This window comes from Triturus cristatus, chromosome 12 (assembly GCF_964204655.1).
Source record: "Triturus cristatus chromosome 12, aTriCri1.1, whole genome shotgun sequence".
Lineage (NCBI taxonomy): Eukaryota > Metazoa > Chordata > Amphibia > Caudata > Salamandridae > Triturus > Triturus cristatus.
In genome coordinates, this window is record NC_140595.1 from 72,097,848 (window position 1) to 72,113,294 (window position 15,447).

Below are 15,447 nucleotides of genomic sequence, written 5' to 3' on the forward strand. Positions count from 1 at the left end.
TGCAAGCAAACAATGAGTGAAATCACGTGGGCGTGACCCAAGCACGCAAAGGCGGGAGAATCAGGGCCAATGCACCAATAAAAACCCCATATTTCTAAATGAGACAACAATGAACAAATGGCATTTTATGGGCATGCAAAAAGCCGATAGAAGAGATAACAACAGGTCTTGCAGACATTGCATTCATGCTGCCTAGGCTCGACCTAAAAAAGGTATGCTTTTGTTCAAGGTTGGGAGTTAAAAAGATCTATGTGGATGTTGGATCGATTAACTGTGAGCTATGTGCTGCTCAAAGTCTCGAATAGAAAGTGGTGCATTGAGAGTGCAGTTGGGCTGCAGGAAATTACAAATCTCAGGTTCACCTCCCTTCATTTGATGGTTGCATATCAAAATACTGAAGTCATTAATATTGACCTTCAAAAGTATTTAACTCAATCTATTAACTATCACTGTAACGTAAGAATATATAGAGAAGTATAGATTACTTAATGTCAACATGATGTTACTGATGTTATAGCTGTAGTCAATACATCTTCAGGTCAGTAGTTCAACCATGACATTGTGACCACCAAATTGGCTATTTTTCTGTTTTTTAATAAGGGAAGATTACTTTTTGTTTAAATCCACCAGAGACGATCTTTGCTGAAACAGTGTGAAATTGTGTAGTACAGTGTAAAATTGTGATATGGTAAGAAGAGGCAGGGTGTTTCTAAAGAGAGTTGAGTAAACACAAAGCTGCTGACGCATGACCCCACTTAGTGATGGCTTGTTATATAGGTTCATTAATGTGGCGAATATCTGTGCAAGTTACTAGCCGTGACATTGGTCTATTTTATCTAAATGTTTTTCAATGTGGGGCTTGATGGACCCCTGATCATAAGCATGTACTGTCAGACTTCTTGTTAGGTGTCAAACCAACACATGAGTGACCACATCCGAATAGTTTTCAGTAAGCAGGTGATATTTCAAAAAGTGACAACACAGCTAAAATGTGAATCGCCCAGGTGGGTGGTACCTATTAAAAATGTGTTACTATTTCTATTTAATGTTGTGGGTTATAGGTTAATGTACATTTGTATACCACACTAGGACCTGGTTCCTCTGTACTTACCAAACAAATTAATTATGTGTTCTCCTTCTAAAGATATTAAATATTTCTCAGGTATTGCTCCAGGTACTGAAGGGGTAGAAGTCTGCACTCCATAAATTTACTCTCATGAGGTTTGTTGTACTTCTATGTGAAATGACGGAACAATAGATATGGCTGCATTGTCATTGCTCATTTAATAGGAGTTGGAAAAGCATTTTATCATTATGAATTTCATCATTTTCAGGCTTATACAGTAGGTATGTGGAGAATTTGAAAATTCTTGGTTTATCCTGATTTTACATTAAGGGAGTTTTATTTGATTGAATGCTATTTTGAAAAAACTATCTAATACCCTTTTAACACAGCTACAAATCTGGGGAATTTAAAGTTGATCATAGATACCTGTATTTGTTGTGGACTCAAGTCAGTACTATTTTCTTATAACCATTTGTCCATCAACTGGTTCATGAGGGGATGTATTTGATGAAGGCTTAAAAGACCTATGCGTCAAGCCTTCTTTCAAGCTCCATTACAAGTTCCATGGTGCATGGGAGCCTGAATTATATAGGCTCTATATTAACTGACTCGGACCTGTAATCGTGGCAATGCACCATGCAGTTTACACATTTGTTTTCCCGAAATGGAGAGTACCACAAGAACCTTGAATAACGGGGTCCCTTTTTGCACAGTTTGCCACAATTCTGGAGACACTTCTGATCTTTGAGCAGTCTTGTTATTAACCCCTTCGCTGCGGCGGAAATTCCGCCGCAGCGCTGGGGGGTGCGGGGGGCAGCGCGGTGGCGCTGTGCTCATGACGGAGCCACTCCGTCATGATCCACGGTTGGGCTGTGCTCATGACGGAGTGGTTCCATCATGACTCCGCCCACAGCGCTAATCGCCCGCACAGGCGGGGAATTAGCCAACGGCCGCAGCATGACGGAACCACTCCGTCATGAGCACACGGCAACCGTGGCTCATGACGGCGTGGTTCCGTCATGAGCACGGAAGGAGTTAAGCCCTAAGTGTGTTGCCTCACGTTTCCATTGAGGGAGACCTATATCGTATTGAAGGCACCTCAATAGGTCAATGGAATATTACATTAATCCTGTGTGTGGTGTTTACAAATGACAATGGGAGATACACCACTACTGCAGTATTGTGTTTTGAAGCCCTACTGGTGGTTTAGCAGGAAGCCACTGAGAGATGGTTCTGGGCACTCAAGCATTGCTCAGATGTAGCTGTCCAACTAGTACTCTCAAGGCAGCACTATTTCCTTTTACCAGTAATTCTTAACCTGTGGTCTGCGGACCCCCTGGGGTCCGAGTGGACTTTTCAGGGGGTCCACAACTGTTTTACAAAATTAAATAATATTACATTTTTTTAATTCAAATTAATTATGTACAGGCAACTAAAGAAGAAAAATGTGAAAACTTTTTCTACATTTAATTGTGTATTAAACAAAATATTTCAATATTTATCCATTATTTGGATTGTACTTGTTTTGCTTTTGTTGTATATTGTTTAGAGGTTCAAATCATAGAAATTGCTTAGTCCGGGGGTCTCTGGCTTCCAATAATGTCTAATTGGAAATCCCCGGATTCCAGTAATGATTCTGAGGGGTTCACAGAAGTAAAGTGGTCAAGAACCGCTGTCTTATAACATTTGTCTTATGATCTGTATTTAAGAGATACCCTCAGTGAGACTGGTTCCATGAGAGGATAAATCATTTCTTCCACAATAATTTTTCAAAGCCAGAACACATGCCTTGTAGCATTTGTGTGCATAGTAATGTAGGTAGTGCTTGAACCAGAGCAGCGTGCTGAGAAATAATCGGATATACGAAGTGTTGGTTGTAGTGCCATAATTTCCATTACGACACATCAGAGTAGTTTATTGTTAGTCCAAAACTAGTGGTTCCCATTGTTTGCTAGTTAGCATGTCCATCCCATGAAAAAGTTATTAAATACAAAAAAGTGCTGAAGCTGACAACTTTAGGGTGTGTGGCGCTGGTCAAGTAGTCTAGTGATGGAGAATCGTGCAATAAGGACTGTGCTGGCAAACAGATGTACAGTGTTCAATTCAAAGTCTCTGACCTTCCACGCAGGCACCATTGAAATGAGACAGCTAGATAGCTTTCGATCATCGCCAACCTCCATCTTCCCACACACAGCTGCAGGCCAGACTCTGAGAGCTGATGTTTTACTAATAAGTAATGTTGCTGAAGTTCAGTGCAAGATCTTTATGAGAAGTTCATGGCTCAAAAATATCTTGGCCAAAACTTCGAACCTCTTCAAAGGATGAGTCTTTAGGAAAAGCAAGTCTGTTAAATAAGACATGAAACCATAGTATCTAGTGTTTGTGTAGCCAATGGCATATTTTAAGATGTCTGTGTAAGTTTGATTTAGAACCAATTTATCGAATCAATAATTAAAAATATGGCTTTACTGTCATTGGCCAATATCGGGTATCCTTGATAAACAGATAATATCTCATTTTACATTTATGGCATTGTTGACTACAGCACTCAGAAGTGACCATAAAAATATCTAATTCAAGACATGAGGCGCCTACTTTGTGATGCGATCCAAGATACCTCATCAGGGGTAGCAAGCACTATATAAATGGAAACCTTTTCCCTCCACTATCCTTCTCAATCCAAATAACAGACTTACATATCCACCGCTCAAACTACTTTCATAGTTCAGTGTACTAATTCACCACTAATCCTTTATGGGTTCCAGAGTAGCGTGCTACTCGCCAAAAAAGCACTTTAACACCTCATCAGGGGTAGCAAGCGCTATATAAATGCAAACCTTTTCCCTCTTCTATCCCTCCCCTATCCTTCTCGATCCAATCGACTAACTAACATATCCACCACTCAAATTACTTTCATATTTCACTATACTAATTCACCACTAATCCTTTATGGGGTACGGAGTAGCATGCTACTTGCCGAAAAAGCGCTTCAAGCCTCGTCAGGGGTAGTAAGCGCTATATAAATGCAATTACAATACAATACAATACAGTATGGTCAGGAAAGTCTTCATAGCAAATAAAAAGACATCGCTACCAACAGTATGATGGATCAGAAACAGTACACCACACAGTTTTCATGGTCCCATTTGTGTGTGTCTTTTTCACCTCCAATCAAATTGATGGAGGATGCCTTGAGTTAACCAAAAGGCATTTACTCTTCTAAGGAAAGGTTTGACCACCCCATTGTTACAGGTGGAGGTCATTATTGGGGCCCGGGGTATTGTCATGAACAAAAGAGAATTCAGAACTGAGTAATCAGGTTAGAATTTCAGTCTCCCAATATTGCTTAGCAAATAAGTTCCTTGGCAACAAAACTTGAAACAATCAAAATTTTGCACATGCAATATATGGGAAACAACCTTTACAACGCAGTCATTACATCGCACTACCTTTAAAACGCAGTCATTACAACGCAACCTCCTTTACATCGCATGTCACTACAACGCATATCACTACAACGCATGTCATTACAACACATGTCACTACAACGCATACCATTACAACGCATAACATTACAACACATAGTTTTTACCCTTACACTATCCAACACTTACACTACTGTTGCACTCACTGGAGTGGGAATTGTACTTTTTACCCCTACACTATCCAACACTTACCCGACTGCTGCACTCACTGGAGTGGGAATAGTAATTTTTACCCCTACACTATCCAAAACTTACCTTAAATGCAATGTAATGGTATGCGTTGTAATGGTATGCGTTGTAATGGATGTTGCAATGTAAAAACTGCGTTCTAAAGGCATACGTTGTAAATTTTGCGTTGTAACGTCATACATTTGCAATATATATTTGCAATGTATTTTTAAAATTTGTTCGCAGTTTTCCTATTTCGGGGGAGTTTTGTAAACATATTGGTGCTTTGTGGTGTTTCATGAACCACCATAATAAGCCAAAACATTCACAACATTTGATGTTTCATGGCAAATTTTGGCACTTTTTTTTCTTCAGCGTCCACTGAAAAAAAAAATTACCCAGATCCACTCAAGACCTTCCACAGTGGGCATCCTCACAGTAAAATCTGCATTATTCTTAGGAACATTGAGCAAAGGTTATGGCAGGCTCCCTGGCAGGTTGTCCCTGCTTCCTTTTGTGCAGACTGGGCATCTGTCCCAGACAGCTTGGCTGGCCCTGGCAACCTGGAGCTGTGTGTTCTCTCTGTTGGAGGCAACGGCGGAATTCCCGCTTCACGGTTAGCTATGTGCTGGCTTCCAAAGACAAAGAGCTAGGTCGGTGCCACAGTAAACTTGTAACCGACGGTTGATAGGAAACAATATTGCTTTTGGGTCAACTCCCTGTCTCAATGGTTTTTTGGAGACTTGCAAAGCTTTTCTTTCGTCCAGTCATCCTCACAAATTATATTCAGGCTTGTGTATTCCAATTTCGTTACCACATGGTGGTTTGCGTGTGGGCCTTTTGCAGTCATTTCTGGAATCTATAATATCACCAGCGGTAACTTGCATCATACCTATGTTCGTCCAAATTCCTCTTACCCAGCCAATCGTGACCAAGGGCTCATTTTACATTCGACCCTTTGTGTGATCTTGTGCATGTAGGAGTGACATATATAAGAATCTATTATTTCATCCTATTCGATGAATAATGACCATAAATACACTTAATTCCTTTTTCTGCAACACTTTGGACAACATTATTCAATGTGACCACATTTCCTGCCCTGTCTGTTTTCCCCCAAATAGTTTCATAACTACCCTAAAGTGTTTGCACCATGTAAGGCCCCATATATGTTTGAGCTGGAATTTACTTGCCACAGATGTGTATTCCTGGTCATCTTGGCTGAAGAACAGCGGAGCTTCTCCACATAACAGCTCATAAAAATACTAAAGGTTTATGGGTCTAGCAACACTCTGAGCCTGCTCAGTGTTAGTAAATAAATAAATAAAATAATAAAATAAATCCAGTATTTGTAAAGCGCGAACAGCTACCTGAAGGCATCCCAGTGCTGGGGGCCGTTGGGAAGATTAAGCAAGCTATTGCCCAGAGTCACATGGTGCTGGGCTGATCTGCTGCCGGTGCTGGGGATCGAACCATGGCCCCAGATTCCAGCATCAGTCGCCCTGGCCGCGACGCCACACTTCTCAAGTGATCTTGACAAGTGTTAATATAGATCTGTGGTTGGTACCGAGATGCTAGCTCTTCATAAGGAGGAACAAACAACAAAGTGATGGAAAGATTGCTTGAATTGATCTGAGCCATTGCTGATAACTCTGGCCGCATTCCTGTCCATAGTGTTTTGTCCACTGTGTCAACTTAGAGAGAGACCAGCCATATGCAAATCACTTGTGGTCCTGCTACTACAGAGCGGTCTCACCAAAACTGCAGAGTAAGGCCTACCCGACAGGAAAACAAGCAGCCGCAAACTGGTTTCGGCCTAAATTTTGATAGGGGCTCTGAAATACCTTCATCTTGAGCACTATCAAATACCTCTTTATGTTAAAAATACCTTTCTTTGAAATAGGGTACTGAGATGTGCTCAGAGCACCTGGGGAGGGTTAGCAGTAAAGAGCTTGATTGTTTTTTTGGGTGAAACTGTGGGCCTATAATTTTTGGTGAGATGTTTTTTTCCCAACTCTTCTTTAGAATAGGCCAGAGTCTTGTTCTAGAACAATTGCATGTTTTGAAACAGAACTATGCCTGTTGAAATGAACATCCAATACCTGCCTTCTTTGTAATGTTGTAAAAAGAATCAGTAAATACATTGTTCATGGGCCAAAGTTGCTCATCTTATCATGAATTGTGATATTTAATATTGTGTAGTACATTGGCATATTTCACCATTATACATTGGTATAGTCTATTCAGTGTCACTAAACAAAGAGACCCACTTTCACTGTATATTATGATAAAGTATATTCTGCTGTTGGCCAACGTGCCATACGTTTACAGTGTATTGCGACATACCATATTCAGTGTGATAGGCCACAGTGCCATAATTTCATGATATAGTGTGACATACCCATTTCAGGGTCACTGACAGGGGTCACCACATTTCACAATATATAGTAATAGAATGGCATACTTTTAAAATATATTGTGACTGCACACATTCAGTGTCACCAACCACAGAGAGGTCATTGTACAATATATTGTGAAAAAGCCAATTCAATATCACCAATCACAGTGCCTTAATTTCACACTTGGTATATTAATTGTGTCATTTTGCCATCGCATTCCTTTTGCAAATATTCAGTTTCAATGCCTTAGTGCCATTGTTCCACAGTACTTTGTGTCATACCATTTCAATATCCTATTTTTGAAGTGGAATATTTTCTTATATATTGTGAGATTATGATTTAGAACATTACGTAACACCCGCCCCACGTCACATTGATCTCTTTCCACAGTATATTGCGATGTAACAGATTTAATAATCTAATATCTCCCTTAAACATATTGATCTTCAATATTTCTTATATCCAGTCCCAGTTGCATGATATCAGGATAGGCAGTCACATGCTGTTAATTGCAGAGTTGTATAAAGCATTGCATTGTCACATTTTATAGTTTCTTCAGAGCATTAAAACAACATGTGGAGCAGTCTTTAAGCCGAATGATGAAAGTTCAATTGTACATGAGTGATCCATATCTGCCAACGCTCTGACATTACCGTTCATGATCGACCACAGCTGAAATCCATCCTGAACATCTCAGTTTTTAGACATTTGCAACCACTGATTAGATGATTGGGTTCTACCCGAGAGTTCAGGTTGTTCTGAGTCTTAGTACTCTCCGACAGTGCTGAATTTGTAAAAAAAAATAAGTGCCAGGGTTCTCATCAGGAGACCACTGTAGCTTTCAACAGCCACTGTCCCTGCCATTACTACAAATGATAATAACAACACGACTACTAACCATCATAGTCTTACAAATGTGAAACTTCGGACAATTTCAGGCCCCCAAAGCTATAAGAAAGGCTTGGGAAGCAAGTAATGCTGACAAGTGACTACAACCCTAAGGTATGAGGAAGAAGCGGGTCCCCTTGTGGGATCCTACACCGAACATAACTCTTACGGACTTCGTCCTGTGTTTATGTCTTTGTGTTTCTCTTTATATGTATGTTTTTACTCTATGGGCCCTCTCCATGACTATGGAACAACAACCCGGGATACTCATATCTCACGGGGGTGATGAAATATACGCTTACGAATATGAAGTGTTTGACTACAGGGCTACCCCGCAGATGGTAGCTTTCCACTTGGAGTCGATACCCCTCTCAAAACGGGGTAAGAATGAGTGTATGAGAGGAATATATAGATGTATGCAAGAGCGTGAAAGGTGAGCATGCAATCACGCGATCATGTTACATGTACATGTGTAAAAAAACCACGGCGATTATTAACAAATTTTATAGTGTTTTACCACGAGAGAATTACACGGGTGTTAGACCAATATGCATAGACTTGCACCTAAGAATAAAAGGTGATAGGATGTGGCGTAATGCCGCCACCAAGCCGGGCAACACACAAACAGGAGCGTGTGAGAAACTCAGAGTGTTTTTTCACCCGCCACCCGGATATGTCTGTTGTTTTCACCATTAATGAGTTGAGACGCAGGCCTGTAGATATGAACGTTCCTGGATCTCCATATATAAATATATGTGGTTTCTCTTTTTCTTTCTTGTCTCCTTGTTTCTCTACCTAGATGGAGTGACATACAAGACTAATCAGTCTACGTGAATTGATAAGGAGCGTTAGTTGCCCTTATCCCGAATAGTGCAGGGAAATCTTCTGCCTTACCCATTCCAGGGGGCATTATTTTCCACCCTGAAGAAAGTCCAGCACCCTTCATGGGGCTTAGCAGGACTGAAACATGTTGGCTATAGGGTCTTAGGACCATAATATCCCAATTGACCCTTAAACTTTATTTTATTATTACCCCCGACAGTTCCAAGAATAAAAGGGATACTGGGAACTGCTGTGGGTTCTTAATCTTTATCCCCCTGGCCAAAAACATCTTCATAAGAGCTCCCTGAGATATGGTCGAGCCCACCTCGACTTATAGGCGTCGAGGTGTCCCAATGATGAAGCATGACACCACTAGGGTGTGTGAGGGAATATAAAACAAAAGGAGTTGCCTCCTTCCCCACTTAGTAGTGGTGCTCTGCCCTGTCTTCATTTAGGGACCTCAACATCTGGGAACTCTAGGCCTGTTCAAATACAACTCGTAATCTCATTTTGAGTTGCTGATGGGGAGTACTTCTGGTATAATAAGTAATAGTCATTTTTAATATAAATTGAATCAATAATTAGCCAGACAGCACCACCTTGTGGCAGACTGTCACAAGTGCCGGTGTTGACAATTAAGTGCCGGTGCCAAGCACCAGAAAACACTGGCTCAAATTAAGCACTGCTCTCAGAAATCTTCCTCTGTGTTTCAGCTGTCCCAACCTTTTCTGTTGAGCACATTGCGGGAAAAACATTTAGAATCACTGGCTCGAATAACAAATGTTTTTGTGATTTTTCACTTGCACATTTGTGGAGGGTGCATACGATTTTGAATTTTATTATCATCTCAACATAGGATCAGTAGAGAGCTTTGCTTGCTGAATTTACATGGTCTTGTTTCCTCATCCGGAGCAAGAGTCCTTATTTAGAGTGTGTCAGACAGGATACTTTATCAAAATGTGTGATATAGGCTATACTGTGCTTGCAATGAATCATATGGGATATCCACCATGTTTGCCAAACTCTAACTATGGGCCAGAGTCTTACACATTGATTTTTCACTTTCTGATGTGTATTTGATATTGCCATATTCAAGTTGTGCCATTACTCTGTTAACCAGAGCCAAGGCTCTAGTTAACTCGACTTTGTGTTGATTTTAGAGTACATGCCGATTTCCACAGTGTGCCCAGTTCAAAATTGATGTAGGCATTTATCCGAGTATCCTCCAAGGCTTTTAACTTCCTACAAAATGTTTGGAGGTTTTCCAAGAATAATGAGCCATTCATAGCATGAATATTTGGACTGGATTCACCAACCTACAGATTTCTTTTATCCATGGATGTGTATGCTGAAGACATCTGGAAATGTCTCATGGCTCTTTCTCCAATCTGATGATAGGTGTTATCAGTATATGTTTTGAAATGGACCTTGTAATTCACCAACGCTTCATGATCTAACATGCTCAATTTTACATACGGCACAGACATATATTTCCATTATTGTATTCAACATTCTGATACATTCTAATGATGTGGATTTTTTTCAGTTTTTTAGGTCGAGCCTGAGCCTGCGCGCATGCGCTGCTCTGCGAGGCTTCTTGTAAGTACTCTCAACTACTCCATGGGGGTCTGACTCCTCCCACACATATGATTGGTTTTTGCGTGTGTCTTTCACTAATGAAAGCACGCAAATGGCTAAAGGCGGGTGCATTTCCCACCTTCTTTTTTAATGCTCACTCCCACGGCGTTTTGCTCTTGGGAGCGAGCAGCGATGAGCAGGGTGGCAGCTGCATTCCTCGTGTGTCAGGTTACACACAATGCGCCGTTCTTTCGCTTTTGCTTGTTTCTATAGGCCATTGCTATGACCCCGTGCATTCGCATGAACCCTCACACAGACTCATGAAAGCGGTCCAAACTAACCCTGGGCGTAGTGGGCGTAGTGGGGCCACGTGGAGCATCACGTAGTGTGGCCAAATCTACGCACACTCACGCACTGCGCGTAGCCCCACTACGCACCGCCCGCCTCCCGCCCGCCCTCATTTTAAAATAACTTAAAGTGGTTAAAAGTAAGAAAATGTCTTACCTGAGGTGCAGCGTTCCGGGGCTCCATCTTCTTGCTTCAGCGGCAACTTCTTCCTCACAAATGCGCATTTTAAAATGAGGGTGGGCGGGAGGCGGGTGGCGGGCATCTCTGCTCCGCCGTGGCGTGTGCGTAGCGCTGCCTGCTACGCCTACTTCGTGGACCATGAAGCAGGCAGCACTACGCACACTCCGCGGGCGGAGTGGAGCACTACGCCCACCCTTAGTCCAAACCCTCCCTCTGACCACGGGCCGGCGGCATGCATAGTCCCTCCACATTTCCAAGCAAAAGGCCTATTTTCTGCCGTGTTATGCAACCGCGCGTGTGAGTAATGCCTCCCTGCCCTGATTTCTCGGCTGTCAGCCCGTGACAGAAAAGCCTCAATGTAAAATCAGATTTAAAGACGTATCGCTATCTGTCAGGATTTGGGTGATTGTGCGAAATGGGTTTAATTTGGGACTTCATTGTTGTCATTTATTTCGTGCAATATGAAGTGATAAAAGGAGTTTGTTGTGTAGTGTTGAGAAAGCGCGCCACCAGGCCGTGTTGAGCAGCGGTGTCAAGGTGGAGGGGGATTTTAAAGCTTTGGAAAAGAGAACACGTGGCGCAGCCCCAGGGCCAAAGCTCCGCGCATAATCTGTGTTCGAAGCGCGTCGACAACATCTTGGTGAGCTCTTTATCTCACAAGTCTGCGCACAGATACAGAGGGGTGCCTTTTTGATGATGAAAAGCCCCTGTTTACTTTTTTCATAGTGCAGTAACTTTCAGACGACGAGGTTTGTCTTCTGCATCATTTTACATCTGTGATATGCCGCAGGGTGTTGTATAATTGTATACGTGGCTACAGTGCTGAAATTGGCAAAAAAAATCTTCCGGGGATCCCATAAATAGGGGGTGAAGATGTGGTGGAGGAAAGGTGGTGGAGTCACGAGGGGTGGAGTTTGAAAAGCAGAGTCTGATGTTCGACTTAGTCATTGATTTAAAAACAAGCATTTGCAAAGTAATAGGTCTCGCATTTGCGCAAGTTTAAGCTATTGGCATTCTAAATGACAATACCTTTTAGTTATGTTTTAAAAACAAAAACAAAAATAAAAGGCATTGTCATTTGCAATGTCCATAGCTCAAATTTGCATAAATGCGAGACCTATTGCATTGCAAATGCTTGTTTTCACTGTCCCTCACAGATTGATATTTCTGGCGGTGACAGCAAAAAAAAAAAAAGCTATCCAACCGCCCAATCTAAATAGGGTGGACGGTCGGATTACTTACCTTCGACGGATGGTTAGAGGAAGGTTTACGTCATCAGCTTAAACCTGGTGGTCCATTCAACTCAGGTGGGTGGAGAGAGAGTTTGGCAATGTGTACCCTCTCCACCAAACTCTAAATCGGGTCGTAAGTTTCTAATTAAAATGTTAACGCTATTCCCAAAAAAAAAATCACAAAACTATATTGGGTAATTTGAATATCCCAAGTTATGAAATGAGAAATACAGTGGCACACATATGCGAGTTCTGTGGCAATTGTGTGCAAATAAGCAAACACTTCCTACACCTTCAATATTGTAACACAGTGTGTTGTCTCGATTGAAAAATTTTATGTTAGAGTGAGTTATTTTGTATCCAAATGAATGAGCTACAAACATTTCAATAATACCTCGCTATATAACCCAATTTGTCATTGTGGTTTTCCAAAAATGTATATGATATTCCAAAAATAAATACAATGCAATTTTTGGGGTGTGTTGAAATTCACCGGAAGGTTTTCAGATATTTCCCTGGTTCTACAGGCTTTCTGTTTTTAGCTTTCCACATGTTGCACTTGAGTTGAAATCTTGCAAAATCAGAATGTGAAAATCTAATCCCAGAACTGAACCCTTGCCCCAGGTGTTTTCAACATTCAGACTCCCCAAGGCAAAGCAATTCGCAAATGTAATAGCAGGGCCCATAGGTATGTAAAGGGAATGTGGTAAAATGAGTGCAGACATACTAGGTGTAGGACAAGTGAGTGTAACTGTTTAGAGAGGTGAAAATAATGATGGTATTTCAGGAAGATTAATGCTAAGGGAGTTTTTTTTTATAACAAGGGGCAAGTGTATCTATTGTACATGTAGATGGCAAATTATTTAGAGACCACAACCTCAGAAATCACAAAGAGGGCTCTAGCCATGACATTTAGGGTTTGTAAAGACTGTGCTGTAACTAAACCTTTAGAGAACTTGAAGATTCTGATGTCCATGGTTACTCACATTAAAAGATGGAACTTAAAAACATGTATATCAGAGCTGTTATGGACACGTCATGCTCTAATTGACCACAACACAGCCACGATACAAATGTTAAATATTTGCAATTCATGCTGACAATATGCATTTGCGTCTGTGGCATTTTCCACAAAATTACAGATTTGCCGCACTTGCCACATAACATAACCCATCATCTGTTGCATAATCTGCAGTTTCCAAATAAAAATATTGTTTCTAGCCCAAACACATCAAAAGTTACTAAAACACAGCAAAACGTGCTGCTATGCAGTGGAAGGCCCTTTGCAAAGATAGAGTGCTTAAGTTTCTGTTGCTTATTTTTGTATTTGATTGTCAAAGTGGTATTAATGAGATGAATCCTTTGCATAGAAAGTGTTAACATATGTAAAATTCCAAAATAATGAGGTAATACTTATATAAAACGATGTGCCTCATTATTCCATATAATTTGGCTTTCCTTGCGGCATGAGTTAGCTAACCCTGCCGCATAATTTTGTCCTCCCGTGTCACATTATTCCAGTGACCCTGCCTGTAAGACAGCACATGCTTTTTTGTGCCTCTCTATTTTTGTGTACCAACAAATATAAATGTTGTTCTGTCAATGGTAACCAATGAGTTGCTTGTAACAAAGTGTTCCCCGTTTCAGGCCAAACGTGTGTGGGTCCCGCTTCCACTCGTACTGCTGTCCTGGATGGAAAACGTTACCAGGCGGAAATCAATGTATTGTTCGTAAGTATGACTTTGGCTTATTGTACACACATGCTCAGACTGGTGGAGGTAATGTATGTCAACATTAGAGGCCAAAGTGTATTTTTGGCTCAAATACTTATAAACGCCATCAAAAGACTAGCATAACTTTTTGTCTGGTCATCAGGAGTATTCCAAGCAGGGACTGGATTGAGCAGTGGACATTACTTGCTTAGTTTGCTGCAGCATAATGACATGAAATTACGTGAGGTTCCGCCGAATTTCGCGAGGAGGATAACCCTGCATATAGCTCAGGAAACATCCGTTACCACGCATGCGTTACAACGCAAATGGCTTGTTGCAAGGGGTATAAGGTGTTGGATTTAACTCCAGCACCTTCCCTACTGTTGCACACACTGGCGTTGGAATAGTAAATAATACTATTCCAACATCCAGCGCACCCCCGACAGCAAGTCGGGGTAAACATTTGTGTTGTAACGGCATGCACGGTAAAAGCATGCGTTATAATGTCATACAACCATATAGCTCTATTTTCTTAGTGCAAAATGCACCCTCATGTTCAAAATGGACTTAAGGATGCATTTTGTATAAATAAGAAAGCGCTAAATGCAACCAAACAGGAACAGCAGCAGTCACTTGTGCTCTGTTCTGGTGCTCATGGTTAGCCATTTTCCCCTGAATGTATGCAAAGTTACCCGAACAGACATAGTCACGTAAATTTTGGTAATTTCACGTCATAAGAGTAACTTGAAATTACTCCAATTAGTAAGACGTAATAAACATTTTGCCCAGGGCTAGACAACTACTGACTGTCATTCCCAATTTTTTTTCAAGCACCTTGGAATATCTCAGTAGGACACTGGACTACTTTGCATTTTGATGTTCAAAACCCTTAATGTCTAAGAGATGAGCTCGTCGAATGCTGGGACAAAGACACTTATTTGAGTGTGTAAATTAAACAATGAGGCACAGAGAACCCCTTTATTCCCATACTATTCTCAAAATGAAATAACATGTTGAGAGACCAGCAGGATAGATAATTAGACCCATTATTATTCTGTGCACGATGATGTGATAAGTTCGGTATTAAATGTGGCATAGTTTGGAATGAGCTGTGGCTTCTATTGCAGTGTGACATATTGTTGCGCTTTAAGCCTATTACCAGTGTAGATGTACTGGGATGGTTGTTTAGGGTTGTATGACGTTACAATGCATGCTTTTACCCCGCATGCCATTACAACACAAGTCGTTACAGCGACTTGCTGTTGGGGTGCGCTGTAGTTTGGAATAGTATAAGTTACTATTCCAACTCCTGTCTGTGCAACAGTAGGGAAGGTGTTGGAGTTAAATCCAACACCTCCTACCCCCCCTACAGCAAGCCATTTTGTTGTAATGGCATGCGGGATAAAAGCGGTTGTTTCCCGTTGTTTAGTGTACTTTTGGAGTTGATATGCCCTGAGTCTTGGAATTTTGAGATTATTGACATGCTTTCTAATGTGGCTTTTATTTTACTCTCATATCTGTCTGTATATTGCAACACAAAATTGTATTTATTTTAAAAGTTTTATATAG

General features: G+C 41.1%; 1 protein-coding gene across 1 annotated transcript in view; it reads left to right on the forward strand.

Moving 5' to 3' along the window:
- The window catches only part of LOC146772546 (fibrillin-2-like), a 263,733-nt gene that overhangs the window by 49,881 nt on the left and 198,405 nt on the right, over positions 1-15,447 (forward strand). Inside the window, exon 3 of the mRNA XM_085638491.1 lies at positions 13,814-13,896. Within this exon, the coding sequence (XP_085494617.1) occupies positions 13,814-13,896 (83 nt within the window). The remainder of the gene's footprint in view (positions 1-13,813; positions 13,897-15,447) is intronic.